At 46.7% G+C, this 14956-nt stretch overlaps 1 protein-coding gene across 2 annotated transcripts in view; it reads right to left on the bottom strand.

The window, feature by feature from the left end:
• The window catches only part of LOC136633154 (receptor-interacting serine/threonine-protein kinase 4-like), a 44105-nt gene that overhangs the window by 16261 nt on the left and 12888 nt on the right, over positions 1-14956 (bottom strand). The window contains exons 3-6 of one of the 2 annotated variants that reach the window (XM_066608670.1): positions 6750-6886; positions 5407-5549; positions 2621-2779; positions 289-398 (exon numbers count right to left, since the gene is read on the bottom strand). In XM_066608670.1, the coding sequence (XP_066464767.1) occupies positions 289-398; positions 2621-2779; positions 5407-5549; positions 6750-6886 (549 nt within the window). Of the gene's footprint in view, positions 1-288; positions 399-2620; positions 2780-4905; positions 4956-5406; positions 5550-6749; positions 6887-14956 lie in introns of both variants that reach the window. The other variant, XM_066608671.1, reaches the window with a different exon arrangement.

Below are 14956 nucleotides of genomic sequence, written 5' to 3'. Positions count from 1 at the left end.
AGATTAACACTGTGACTAATGACCCATTCCTTTCCTGTATAAGAACTATACCAAGTTAATAAATGCTCAGTGTACGGCGCACCCCCTTACAGGGAGAGTCACCTGTTACCTGCCGTGGCTAATCTCTGCGTATCTGAGGAAACTGATACTGTCTCAGTGTCTAGTTCTTGGTTTCCCTGGTGCACCCAGGTACGGACTAATTTGGACCTCAAGACCTGAAAGGTTATGTGACCGTGCAGCGGTCCTTAACAATATGATGAAGGTTATGGCATTTTTGTAGAGCTGTACCTGAGAATGTAAGGAGTTATGATTTTTGAGTTGATCCAAAACCTTCATAATGTCATTGTGAATCTCACCAGCGTAGGATGCATTCATGTCATTGGTCCGTTTAATAACGACTGCAATATAGACAGCAACAAGAAGATTGTAGTCATTAGTCAAGACATAGACATTGTAGTCCAATCTACTAGATATATGGTTAGGTATGATGCCCTATCAAAGCTGAGCTAATGAGCAAAACTGAGACCTTAAAAGACACTGGGAGGCATCCCTGTATATTTGGGGTGAAATTGACTTTTAAAGAAAGCCCCCATCCAGAATCTATCTATCTATCTAGATTAATTCTTCCAGAATCAGTAGGACTCAATTTTTGTGCAAGGAATCTTAAAATACAAAAGAAAATAAGCCTTTTCTATGACAACTGCCATATTTAATACAGTCACTTTTACTTAGATTGTCTAACCCCTAATATGGGGCACATAGACTTCAAAAAAGGGTGTTCTCTGCTCAGGACCCCTTCTATGAGCCAGAGTGTAAGGCCACACAGTAGGAGTGGCTCCTTTTCTTTAGGACTTGAGTCATCCATCTAAATGGCTGAAATACAATACTACATTTTCAGTTGAAATGTCTAGCTGAAATCAGCAATTTGCCAGGGTGCCAAAAGTGGGACCTGCAGCCATAAGCTGATTGCTGTAGAGGTTGCATTCAGAAAGAAGTTGTGCCTAATTACCAATAAATTCCTTTAAAGCGATTGACTGCTCTTTTTTTGCACTGATGAGTACTGTGGATGGCTCATCACTAGTTGATGGGCAGAGGCCCACCACTGATCGTCCAGCCTGCTCTTCGGTGCACCAGGCTGGACGTTGTCATCAGCAATCATCGCAGGAAGTGCCAGCGCAAGTTTTACTCCCATTGAAATAAATAAAAGAGACACACTGCTGGGGCAGTTCCTGCTTCTCTCGGTCACAACATCACATCTAGTCCTGACCAAGTAGAGAAGCAGAAAGTTTTGTAGTATTGCGATGCTCCCATTGATTTCCATGGGAGGGAAGCCAGTAGAGATGAGTGAGTACCAAAATGGTACTCGGGTACTCGTTACTTGAATTAAACTTTTTGTAATGCTCGAGAGCTCGTTTCAAGTAACGAACCCCATTGAGGTCAATGGGAGACTCGAGCATTTTTTAGGGTGACCCATGCTACGCATAGGGGAGGTTGTGGGAATCACCTGAAAACATCAGAAAGTCATGAAAACACCACAGAAATGGATAGGGAAGAGCAGGGGCAGCATGCATGGGTGCATCTGAGGCTCCCAGTTCACACTATTAAGCCAAATTGGGGGCAAGAGCCTGGCTGTCACCCCACTAACAATTTATCTCACAAGTATCTCAGATAACTGTGGTAAGTTGTAACACGAGAGATAATGCATGCCAACCAGCGCAGACCCCCAGGGATGCATGCGTTTATCACACCTAAACCAATTCGGCTGTTTACCACTCAGGGCATTATACATCAGCAGACATCCAAAAACAGGTAGTGTACAATGAGTTGACCTGTTATACAGCTGGGATGCTTGCGAAAGCCTAGTGTACACTACTAGGCACAACAAACATTGGCATAAAGCGGACTCAGATGCTAGTACTGCTGTGAACGTTACGCTTCTTTTGATTGGTCCAAACCAGTGTCTCAGATAACTGTGGTAATACGAGAGCGAATACATGTCGAGCAGCGCTGATCCCCAGACCTCAAGCCGAAAGAGTAGGTGGCATAATAAGCCCAAGAAACCGTGATCGAGATAGGGCCCGCTGCATCTGTGTGAGAAGCACGTGAGCGGGCCCAGGGTCAGACTCGCTCCCATCTCCCTATCACTTTCCCTATCTCAGCAGCAGCTCTTTCCTTTACCTCTGCCAGAATGCATCTGAGCCGAGGCGCAGGCGGCACCAGTTTAAGTACTTGCCAGTCACCTGATCCCGCCAGCCACTCACTGCTGTAGAGGTGCAGAGGGTTGGCACGTCACAGCCGGAAGTGGTAATGCCTTTGCTGCATGTTTAGTGCCTAAAAAATGGTTCTAAACATGCGGGGAGGGGAATTGAAATTTACTCGAGCACAGCGTGGTGCTCGACTCGAGCAGCGAGCATCTCGAGTAGCCTAATACTCGATCGAGCATCAAGCTCAGACATGTGGTCTTGGTCATCTCTAGAAGCCAGCGATGGTAGTTCCTCCCCTCTCCACTGATGACAACTTCCGGTGCACTGTATTGAACCGCAGGTGTTTATGACAGACAACCCTATAAGGTCAACACTCCCCTACAGAAGGACAAACTACTAAGGTGATAAATCCTTACCAGAAAAGCTTGGTCTTTTACCAGGATCAGCATCCCAGCACTCCTGCATCAATTGTATAGCTTCAAGAACCATCTTCTGAAATGTCCACTGGTTGACCAAGTTCATATCAGGTCGACTATTGTGCGGAATAAGCATCTTAATCATATCTCTGTCTTTATCTGAAACATCAAGGATAAGCGTTTTAATGACAAAGTAAACATATCTTCTATGAAGCTTTCAAGACTACCTAAGGTTGGAAACAGAATTGGGCCCAATGTTCTTAGCAAGACAGCCTACACATATGGAAGTTACGTTTTTGGGGTTCTGGAACTGGTGACCCTATAACCTCATTTTAAGAACTTTGATAAGCAAGGCAGTGGAGTTGTGAAAGCAAATTTATAAGTGTGACTGCAACGAAAACAGAATGACTCCGACTCCGCATCCCATCTAATAGGTTTTGGTAGATTCAACTAGTTTCAGTGAAGAGATGACCTCTCTACATAGACATTACTTATCCCCTCCGCTTCATTAAAAGGGTTGTCTCATCAGTCAAAATAAAGCCATGGAGGCGATCAGCTGATCCTCTCAGGCTCCACACCTGGCCAGCCAGATATTTCCACTGCAGGGAGAATGTAGTCTTGTATGGTAGTCAATTAAATGGATGACTGTCCATGCAATACAAAAATGGCTTGAGTCTTGCAAAATGGGAGTGTTTCATATAGAGCGGCTTTGACTTATAGAGGGTGGACACCCCTCTATGATACCCATATGCTCTAATAGGGCATATGGACAAGGATTGTCTACATTGGACAATCACTTTAAAATCAGTAATGGAATTGATACTGATAATAAATCAAAGGCATTGCCTTCTACTAGAATTAAGGGCCCTTTACATGGAGTGATGATCGCTAAAAAAAAAAAAAGCGTCTAAATGTGCAGCCATCGTGCACTTTTTGTGCACTGCTAGCTGATCGTTAAATTCAGGCCAACCTAAAAATCATTGTGCGGTCTTATCAGCAGTTCTACATGGGTAGTGCCAATAGCATCATTTCCCATTGGAGAACAAAGGAACTGAGGTCTTAACCCCTTAACGACCAAGGACGTTCTGGAGCGTTGGTGTATGTATGAAGAGAGGTCTCGGGGCGACCACTCTTCATACAGCGCATGCGTCAGCTGTGTATTACAGCTGACAACCGCGGGCAATAGCTGCAAAAGGCCGTGCGGCCAATCGCGGCTATTACCCCTTTAAATGCCCCGAACGATGTTCGGGGGAGCCGTACAGCCCCCCACGCGGTGAGATCGGGGAAGCCGTACAGGTGTCATGGCAGCCAGGGGCCTTCTGAAAGGCCCCACGGCTCCCTTAGCAGACTGCCTATCAAGCCATAGCCGTGGGGTGGCTCGATAGACTGCCTGTCAAATCGCAGTGTGATGCAATGCTATAGCAGTACGTCATACTACAGGAGCGATCAAAGCATCGCATGTTGTAGTACCGTAGGGGGGCTTAAAACAAAAGTGAATATAAGAGCAATAAAGTTTTTTTTCTTTTTACACAATTAATAAAAAAGTTATAAAATCACCCCCCTTTTGCCATATCTATAATTAAAAAATCTAAATCCTAAAATTAAAATACATCTTTGATGTCGCCGTGTCCGTAAAAGTCCAATCTATCAAAGTAGCACATTATTTTCCCCGCACAGTGAACGCTGTCTGAAAAAAATAAAAATAAAAAACGCCAGAAATGCGTACAGTAAACAAACAAACAAAAAAAATACTATACAAGTTTGGTATCGTTGTAATCGCACTGACCCATAGAATAAAGATACCATGTCATTTTTGTTGTGGTTTGTGCGCCGTAGAAACAAGACACGCTGAAAAATGGTGGAATGTTTTTTTTTTTCATTTTACTCCACTTAGAATTTTTTTAAGTTTTTCAGTACATTATATGGTACAGTAAATGGCCCCATTTAAAAATACAACTCGTCCCGCAAAAAACAAGCCCTTATACAGCGACGTCAATGGATACATAAAAAAGTTACGATTTTTTTTTTTTTAAAGGGGGGGGTGGGGGACGAAAATGGGAAAAAAAGAGACCACATCATTAAGGGGATTAGTAGCTGAGTAGCTACTTAATAGTTTATGCAAAATGATCGCTCAAAGCTGTCACTCAAACTGTCATTTGAGCGATCTTTGAACGACCATCACTCCGTGCAAATAGTCCTTTACACACGTGTCAGTTTTGACTTCTCAGGAGACTGATAGAAGAAAAAAAAGGAAAAAGTAAGTGATAACAATGTCTGAAACCTACTTTCATAGGGCTCGTGGCCAGACAAGACAGACCAGGTCAAGATCGCATAACTGCAACATAAATAATTTGAGTCAGAGACACAGGAAGTGACTGTAAATGCAAAACTAAGAATAAGTAGTGATGGGAAACGTGGATGTTGTTTCCCAAGAAAGTGTAGTGTGCACCAAATTTTAGGTGCAAATTGTTTCACTTCCACATTGCCAGTTAAATATGCACCAAATGTACCAAGGGGCATACACCCTTTAATCATAAAATTATAATAAACAATAAATAATTGTTCCTGTCTTCTAACAGATGCAACTTCTGGTTGTATTGGCTCTTTACTCTCCCACTTGCTTATTTCAGGGGGGTGAAATTGGTTACAAGGCAGATCAGAGCACAGAGAAGGAAAAAAGCATCTTAGGCCTAGTGCCCACGGTTGTGATGGGCTCCGCAAGCGGAATTCCACAGTGGAGTCCGTCATGGCGCCCCCCCCCCGCCCCCCGAAGACCCCATACAAACCTCCTGATCCGCTGCCTAATATCCCGGATCCTGTGACGGCGCGCATGCGCAATACAGCGCATGACGCGCCGGCAGCGTCATATGATGCGGGCGTCGGTGGGTGGGGGACCTTTTTCACGCAGTCTTCCGCTGTGCTGTATGGGCTATAGAAGGATAAAACAGTGCATGAATGAATGTGTAGTGTGCTGATACATGAGAGGCAGTGGAAACAGTAGCATCCTGGACACACAAACTCAACATACATCTTGTATTACTGGGAAGGATACAAACACATGAGAAAACTTTGAAACTAAGAACAGGCTGTAAGCCGCCTATGAGGAACTCTAAAAATGAATGAAGGAATGAAGATTGAAGCCTGAAACTTAGTTTCAGTTAAAAAAAAAAATTGCACTAATTTTTTTTCCATGTCAAAGGTGACCATAGCCTTTAAAGTGCCTTTATATGCTTTGATAATGCCACTGATGGTTAAAATCACAACTGTATATCTTTGAGTAAGCTAAACAATCTCTTAATGGGCTGGCAGTTAGCCCACCCAACTAGCCTTTGGTGCCTAGCCCATTTATCAAGTGACTATGGTTACAATTTCATTGCAATATCGAGGAATCCCCAAATTTAAAGGGGTTGTCCCGCGCCGAAACGGGTTTTTTTTTTTTTTAACCCCCCCCCCCCGTTCGGCGCGAGACAACCCCGATGCAGGGGTTAAAAAAACAACCCGCACAGCGCTTACCTGAATCCCGGCGGTCCGGCGTCTTCATACTTACCTGCTGAAGATGGCCGCCGGGATCCTCTGTCTCCGTGGACCGCAGGGCTTCTGTGCGGTCCATTGCCGATTCCAGCCTCCTGATTGGCTGGAATCGGCACGTGACGGGGCGGAGCTACACGGAGCCGGCATTCTACACGAGCGGCCCCATAGAAGACTGCAGAAGACCCGGACTGCGCAAGCGCGGCTAATTTGGCCATCGGAGGGCGAAAATTAGTCGGCTCCATGGGAACGAGGACGCCAGCAACGGAGCAGGTAAGTATAAAACTTTTTATAACTTCTGTATGGCTCATAATTAATGCACAATGTACATTACAAAGTGCATTATTATGGCCATACAGAAGTGTATAGACCCACTTGCTGCCGCGGGACAACCCCTTTAAATACACATTGTACAATATTTTCAAACTTAGTGTAAAATGTGAGCAATAAATTGCCAAATCATATGCATTATCGAAGTGTGTAAAGGCCCCTTTGCACTTAGTTTAGTTCACCCGCCTCACCAGCAAAATTAGCCCACTGTACAAAATAAAGAATATGGGACAGATCACAGAACATTGATAACAATAACCACCAACCTCACCTGTAAACATCAAACTCCTTTGTAGGCTTGTATGTGAGTGATTCTAAAGCTTCGGGTGGCATGTGGGACACAGTGCCTGCCATGGACGGACTTGATGAAACTGATACTTCATTTTTGGCAAGGCCGAAATCTGTTAGCTAGAACAAGAAGGGGCTTAGAGCATCTGAGAAATATGGAAGTCAACAATAATGCAACTATTTTTACCCGCCACAGGGGGTGGCAACTGATATGTTAATCCTAACGATTTATATAAGCAGTGACATCTTCCTGGTGACTTGAAGAACAGAATACATTTTTGGTTTGGCCAACTTAAAGGGGTTTTCCACTGAAATACTATTGATGACCTATCATCAGGATAGGTCATCAATAGTTGATCGGATGGGGTGTGTTGCTTGGAGCCTAATCAATCAGCTGTGCGGGCGCATGATGATGATGGCTCATCAATAGTATTTCAGTGGAAAATCCCTTTAGAATCATAGAATGGTTAGAATTAAAAGGGACCTTCGGGGTCATCTGGTTCAACCCCCTGCTCAGTGCCGGATTCACTAAATCATCTCAGACAGATATTTGTCCAGCTTTTGTTTGAACACTTCCATTTAAGGAGAACTCACCACCTCCCGTTCCACTCATTGATCACCCTCACCGTCAGAAAGTTTTTTCTAATACCTAATCTGTGTCTCCTGCCTTTCAGTTTCATCCCATTGCTTCTAGTCTTTCCTTGTGCAAATGAGAATAGGGCTGATCCCTCTGTAGTGTGACAACCCTTCAGATATTTGTAGGCAGCTATTAAGTCTCCTCTCAGCCTTCTTTTTTTGCAAGCTAAACATTCCCAAATCCTTTAACCGTTCCTCATAGGACACAGTTTGCAGACCACTATCCATCTTGGTAATTTTTCTCTAAAGTTGCTCCAGTTTGTCTGTCTTTTTTAAAGTGGGGTGCCCAAAACTGGAAACAGTATTCCAGATGAGGTCTGACTAAGGAAGAGTAGAGGGGGATAATTACCTCATGTGATCTAGACTCTATGCTTCTCTTAATACATCCCAGAATTGTGTTTGCCTTTTTGGCTGCTGCATCACATTGTTGACTCATGTTCAGTCTATGATCTATTAGTATATCTACGTCTTTTTCACATGTGCTGCTGCTTAGCCCACTTCCTTCAATTCTGTATGTGCTTTTTTTCATTTTTCTTGCCGAAATGTAGTACTTTGCATTTCTCCTTGTTAAATACCATTCTGTTAGTCGCCACCCACTGTGCAAGCTTTTCTAGATCTTTTTGAATACTCCCTCTATTTCCTAGTGTTAGCTATTAGGGATGAGTGAGCACACTCGTCCGAGCTTGATGCTCGTTCGAGCATTAGGGTACTCGAGATGCTTGTTACTCGAGTCGAACACCACGCGGTACTCGAGTCAATTTCATTTCCATCCCCCCATGTTTAGCGCCATTTTCTAGCCAATAGACATGCAGGGAAGGCATTACCACTTCCTCCTGTGACGTGCCAGCCCTATCCCACCCCCCAGCAGTGAGTGGCTGGCGAGATCAAGTGACTGCCGAGTACTTAAAGTGGTCCCGTCCGCGGCTTGCCTCAGACACACACTGGCAGAGTATAGGGAAAGTGCTGCTGCTGATATAGGGAAAGTGTTAGCGTCTTCAAGAACCCCAACGGTCCTTTTTAGAGCTACATCTGACCGTGTGCATTACTGTTGTGGCTGGCTGGGAGCAGTTTTGCACAATTTTTTTTTTCATCTCGGGCTGTGCAGGCCATTTCAGCTATAGCGTTCTCAGTCTGCAGTATATTATACAGAGTATAGGGAAAGTGCTGCTGCTGATATAGGGAAAGTGTTAGCGTTGGTCCTGTCTTCAAGAACCCCAACGGTCCTTCTTAGGGCTACATCTGACCGTGTGTATTTCACTTGGTGCCTGCTGGGAGTAGTAGTGCTTCCATTTTTGTATTACGCAGCTAGGCCTGTTTGCAGCCTTTTGTAAAAAAAAATTTTAGGTTGCAGTGCCGTACAATACTGCTCTCACCATGAAAGTGCACGCAAATAATTCCTAGCCTGCTACGAACTACTCCGTTTATACCGTTCTGTTTCTGCAGTGAATTAGACACAGAGCGTTGGGTCTCAGCCACTTCTAGAGGGCAAGTTATATACACTATACAGTCTGTATCCTCTATGCAAAAATCCAAAAGTTCCTTCGTTGGGCTACATCTGACCGTGTGCATTTTACTTGGGGCCTGCTAGGAGTAGTAGTGCTTCCATTTTTGTATTACGCAGCTAGGCCTGTTTGCAGCCTTTCAGTTAGACTTTTTTCTGGCTGCAGTGCCGTACAATACCGCACTCACCGTGAAATTGCACGCAAATAATACCTAGCCTGCTGCGAACTAACTCATTTATACCATTCTCTGTCTGCAGTGAATTAGATGCAGAGTGTTGGGGCCACAGCCACTTGTAGAGGGAAAGTTATATACACTATACAGTCCGTATTCTCTGTGCAAAAATCCAAAAGCTCCTTCGTTGGGCTACATCTTACCATGTGCATTTTACTTGGGGCCTGCTGGAAGTAGTTGTGCTTCCATTTTTGTATTACGCAGCTAGGCCTGTTTGCAGCCTTTCAGTTAGACATTTTTCTGGCTGCAGTGCCGTACAATACCGCTCTCACCAGGAAAGTGCACTCAAATTATTCCTAGCCTGCTGCGAACTACGTCATTTATACTGTTCTCTGTCTGCAGTGAATTAGACAGTGGTCTCCGCTATCTACAAGTCTCTGTGAATTAAGGCCCAGTTGTCAGTGCTGTACAGTGGGGTAATTTATTTGGGCCCTGCTCTATTCTTAATCCGCCATGATGAGGAGTAGGGGTAAAGGTCGAGGACGTGGACGTGGACATGGACGCGGATGTCCAAGTGAGGGTGTGGGCACAGGCCGAGTTCCTGGTCCAGGTGAATCACAGCCGGCTGCTGCAGGATTAGGAGAGAGGCAAGTTTCTGGGGTCCCCAGCTTCATATCACAATTTTTGGGTTCGCGTGGTAGACCTTTATTACAAACAGAAAAGTGTGAGCAGGTCCTGTCGTGGATGTGAGAAAATGCATCTAGCAATGTATCGACCACCCGGTCTTCTACGTAGTCCACTACTCCCGGCTTTGGGACTGCAACTCTGAATCCTCTGGCTGCTGTTCCTTCTTCCTCCCAGCCTCCTCACTCCAGGAAAATGACATATTCTGATGAGCAGGCAGACTCCCAGGAACTGTTCTCGGGTCCCTGCCATGAGTGGGAAAAACAGATTCCTCTCTCACCTGAGGAGTTTGTCGTGACCGATGCCCAACCTTTGGAAAGTTCCCGGGGTCCGGGGGATGAGGCTGGGGACTTCCGGCAACTGTCTCAAGAGCTTTCAGTGGGTGAGGAGGATGATGATGATGAGACGCAGTTGTCTGTCAGTGAGGTAGTAGTAAGGGCAGTAAGTCCGAGGGAGGAGCACACAGAGGATTCGGAGGAAGAGCAGCTAGACGATGAGGTGACTGACCCCATCTGGTTTGCTAAGCCTACTAAGGACAGGGCTTCAGAGGGGGAGGCAAGTGCAGCAGCAGGACAGGTTGAAAGAGGCAGTAGAGTGGCCAAGGGTAGAGGTAGGGCCAGAGCAAAGAATCCCCCTACTGTTTCCCAAAGCACAGCCTCGTGCCAAGCCTCCGTGCAGAGGGCTAGGTGTTCAAAGGTGTGGATGTTTTTCAGTGAGAGCACGGATAACCGATAAACAGTGGTGTGCAACCTGTGTCGCACCAAGATCAGCCGGGGAGCCACCACTACCAGCCTCACCACCACCAGCATGCGCAGGCATATGATGGCCAAGCACCCCACTAGGTGGGACGAAGGCCGTTCACCGCCTCTGGGTCACACCACTGCCTCTTCCCCTGTGCTCCAACCTGCCACACAGATCCAATCTCCCCCCTTGCCCCCAGGACACAGGCACGAGCGCCTCTCGGCCTGCACCCACACCCTCACCTCCACCCCATCCAGCAATGTCTCTCAGCACAGCGTTCAGCTGTCGCTAACACAAGTGCAAATACGCTGCCACACACCCGAATGCACAAGCTTTAATAGTGCACATTGCCAAATTAATCAGCCTGGAGATGCTGCCATACAGGCTTGTGGAAATGGAGGCTTTCAAAAATATGATGGTGGCTGCGGTTCCGCACTAGCCCCAGTCGCCACTATTTTTCCTGATGTGCCGTCCCAGCCCTACACCAGCACGTCTCCTGCAACATAAATCGTGCCCTCACCAACGTGGTTACTGGGAAGGTCCACTTAACCATGGACACTTGGACAAGTACTTGTGGGCAGGGCCACTATATCTCCCTGACGGCACATTGGGTGAATTTGGTGGAGGCTGGGACCGAGTCAGAGCCTGGGACCGCTCATGTCCTACCGACACCCTGAATAGCGAGCCCTACCTCGGTGCTGGTATCTGCGGCATTTTATGCCACCTTCTCTAAACCTTCCCCTCCTCCTACGCAACATCTACCTCTCAATTAAGAAGTGTGAGCAGCACGTTGCCAGCAGTCGGTATCGCGCGGCAGCACAGCGGTGGGCAAGCGTCAGCAGGCCGTGCTAAAACTAATCAGCTTAGGTGACAAGAGGCACACGGCCCCCGAACTGTTGCAGGGTCTGACAGAGCAGACCGACCTCTGGCTTTCGCCGCTGAGCCTCCAACCGGGCATGATAGTGTGTGACAATGGTCGTAACCTGGTGACGGCTCTGCAGCTCGGCAGCCTCACACACGTGCCATGCCTGGCCCATGTCTTCAATCTGGTGGTTCAGCGGTTTCTGAAAAACTCCCCTCACTTGTCTGACCTGCTCGGCAAGCTGCACCGCGTCTGCGCACATTTCCGCAAGTCCACCACGGACGCTGCCACCCTGAGGACCCTGCAACATCAGTTACTCTGCCAGAGCACCGACTGCTGTGCGACGTGTCCACACGGTGGAATTCTACGCTACACATGTTGGCCAGGCTGTATGAGCTGTGTAGAGCAATAGTGGAATACCAACTCCAACATGGGCGGCGTAGTGGTAGTCAGCCTCCACAATTCTTTACCGAGGAGTGGGCCTGGATGGCAGATATCTGCCAGGTCCTCGTAAACTTTGGGGAGTCTACCCAGATGGTGAGCGGCGATGCTGCAATCATTAGCGTTACCATCCCACTGCTATGCCTGCTGAGAAGTTCGCTGCAAAGCATAAAGGCCGGCGCTTTGCGGTTGGAACAGGAGACGGGGGCTGAGAGTATGTCGCTTGATAGCCAGACCACCCTCATGTCTATATCTCAGCGCGTTTTGGAGGAGGCTTGGGAGGAGCAGGGGGAGGAGGGGGAGAGACAGCCGGACACACTGCAGAGGGTACCCATGCTGCTTGCCTCATCTGTTCAGCGTGTATAGGCTGTAGAGGAAGAGGAGGAGGAGGATCCTGAAAGTCATCTTCCTAGTGAGGACAGCCATGTCCTGCGTTCTGGTACCCTGCACACATGGCTGACTTCATGTTAGGCTGCCTTTCTCGTGACCCTCGTGTTAGATGCATTCTAGCCAACACGGATTACTGGGTGTACACCCTTCTCGACCCAAGGTATAAGGAGAACCTTTCCACTCTCATTCCAGAAGAGGAAAGGGGTACGAGGGCCCTGGTGGAAAAAGTTATGCTAAACTTCCCATCTGACAGCGCTAGTGGCAGAAGGCGCAGTTCCGAGGGCCAAGTAGCAGGGGAGGCACCGAGATCAGGCAGCATGTCCAGCGCAGGCAGGGGAACACTCTCCAAGGCCTTTGCCAGCTTTATGGCTCCTCAGCAAGACTGTGTCACCACTCCTCAGTCAAGGCTGAGTCGGAGGGAGCACTGTAAAAAGATGCTGAGGGAGTACGTAGCCGATCGTACCACCGTCCTCCATGATGCCTCTGCTCCATACAACTATTGGGTGTCAAAGCTGGACACGTGGCACAAACTTGCGCTGTGCGCCCTGGAGGTGCTGGCTTGCCCTGCCGCTAGCGTCTTGTCAGAGAGGGTGTTTAGTGCAGCTGGGGGAATCATCACAGATAAGCGTACCCACCTGTTAACTGCCATTGCCGACATGCTTACACTCATAAAGATGAACAAAGCCTGGATTTCCCCAGACTTCTCCTCTCCACCGGCAGAGAGCAGCAGTACCTAAAGATTCTTTTCACTTTCAATCGGAGAAATAAGCATTCTCTATCACCAGAAAAAAAAGAGGGGAATTAGTTTTGTCAATCACTCTCGGATATAAGTCCTCCTCTTCCTACTCCTCCTCCTGAAACATCATGTCATCACACTGAACTGACAATTTTTCTGCGGCCCAAAAGGCTCTGCTTACAATTTTTTTACAATTTTTCAAAGTTTCAAAAGAATTGATACTTGAACAGAAATCAATTTTTTTCACAGGGCTGCCTCCAGGCTCTGTTGCAAAATAAGCAACAGCGAGCTGTATCTTTAAAAAATATTTCTGGGTTTCACCTGCCCTCTCGGTTGAGAAATTTTTCAGGGGAACACTTGTACTCTTGGTACACTAATTTTTCTGGTCCTCGCCTATGCTGTTATCTAACTAATTTTTCCGGCCTTCGCCTACACTCATGGTACACCAATGTTACAGGGGTCTGCCTATACTTCTGCTACAGAAATGTTACAGTGGTCTGCCTATACTTCTGCTACAGGAAGTTTACAGGGGTCTTCCTATACTTTTACTACAGAAATGTTACTGGGGTCTGCCTATACTTCTGCTACAGGAATTTTACTGGGGTCTGCCTATACTTTTACTACAGAAATGTTACATGGGTCTGCCTATACTTCTGCTACAGAAATATTACTGGGGTCCGCCTATACTTTTACTACAGAAATGTTACAGGGCTCTGCCTATACTTTTACTACAGAAATGTTACTGGGGTCTGCCTATACTTCTGCTACAGGAATTTCACAGGGTCTGCCTATACTTCTGCTACAGGAAGTTTACAGGGGTCTGCTTATACTTATACTACAGAAATGTTACTGGGGTCTGCCTTCACTTTTACTACAGAAATGTTACAGGGGTCTGCCTATACTTGTGCTACAGAAATGTTACTGGGGTCTGCCTATACTTTTACTACAGAAATTTTACTGGGGTCTGCCTATACTTTTACTACAAAAATGTTACAGGGGTCTGCCTATACTTGTGCTACTAAAATGTTACTGGGGTCTGCCTATACTTCTGCTACAGAAATGTTACAGGGGTCTGCCTATACTTCTGCTACAGAAATGTTACTGGGTTCTGTTTATACCTTTGCTACAGGAATGTCACAGAGGTCTGTCTATACTATGGGTGCACTAAGTCTTCCCATCGCTGTGTTTTACCTATCTGGCACAAATAATACAGTGACTGACTATGGCAGAAATGTGGGCCGAGGCCCTTAGCAGGGTGAAAGTTGCCCATGTTTTGGCACTGTAATTTCTTCATGATTAATACTTTCCTTGGGTTCCTTTGGCTCGCCTTTGCTGTGAGGGCACAAAGACTTCCAATAGCTGTGTTTTACCTGTCTGACACAAATACACTGACTGACTAGGGTAGAAATGTGGGCCGAGGTCCTTGGCGGGGTGAAACTTTGCCATGGTTGGGCGCTGTGAATTCTTTATGCATAATACCATCTTTAAGTTCCTGGGGCTCGCCTATGCTGTGGGTGCACAAAGACTTCCCATTGCGGTGTTTTACCTGTCTGACACAAACACACTGACTGACTAGGGCAGAAAAGTAGGTCGAGGCCCTTAGCAGGGTAAAAGTCTGCCATGTTTGGGCACCGTAATTGCTTCAGGCTTAATACTTTCCTTGGGTTCCTTTGGCTCGCCTTTGCTGTGAGGGCACAAAGACTTCCAATAGCGGTGTTTTACCTGTCTGACACAAATACACTGACTGACTAGGGTAGAAATGTGGGCCGAGGTCCTTGGTGTGGTGAAACTTTGCCATGGTTGGGCGCCGTGATTTCTTTATGCATAATACCATCTTTAAGTTCCTGGGGCTCGCCTATGCTGTGAGTGCACAAAGACATCCCATAGCGGTGTTTTACCTGTCTCACACAAATACGCTGACTGACTAGGGTAGAAATGTGGGCCGAGGTCCTTGTCGGGGTGAAACTTTGCCATTTTTGGGCGCTGTGATTTCTTTATGCGTAATACCATCTTTGTGCACCGACAG

This window comes from Eleutherodactylus coqui, chromosome 6 (assembly GCF_035609145.1).
Source record: "Eleutherodactylus coqui strain aEleCoq1 chromosome 6, aEleCoq1.hap1, whole genome shotgun sequence".
In the NCBI taxonomy this organism is placed as follows: domain Eukaryota; kingdom Metazoa; phylum Chordata; class Amphibia; order Anura; family Eleutherodactylidae; genus Eleutherodactylus; species Eleutherodactylus coqui.
Note: the sequence above shows the minus strand (reverse complement) of the source record. Positions and strands in the feature narration are given on the sequence as shown.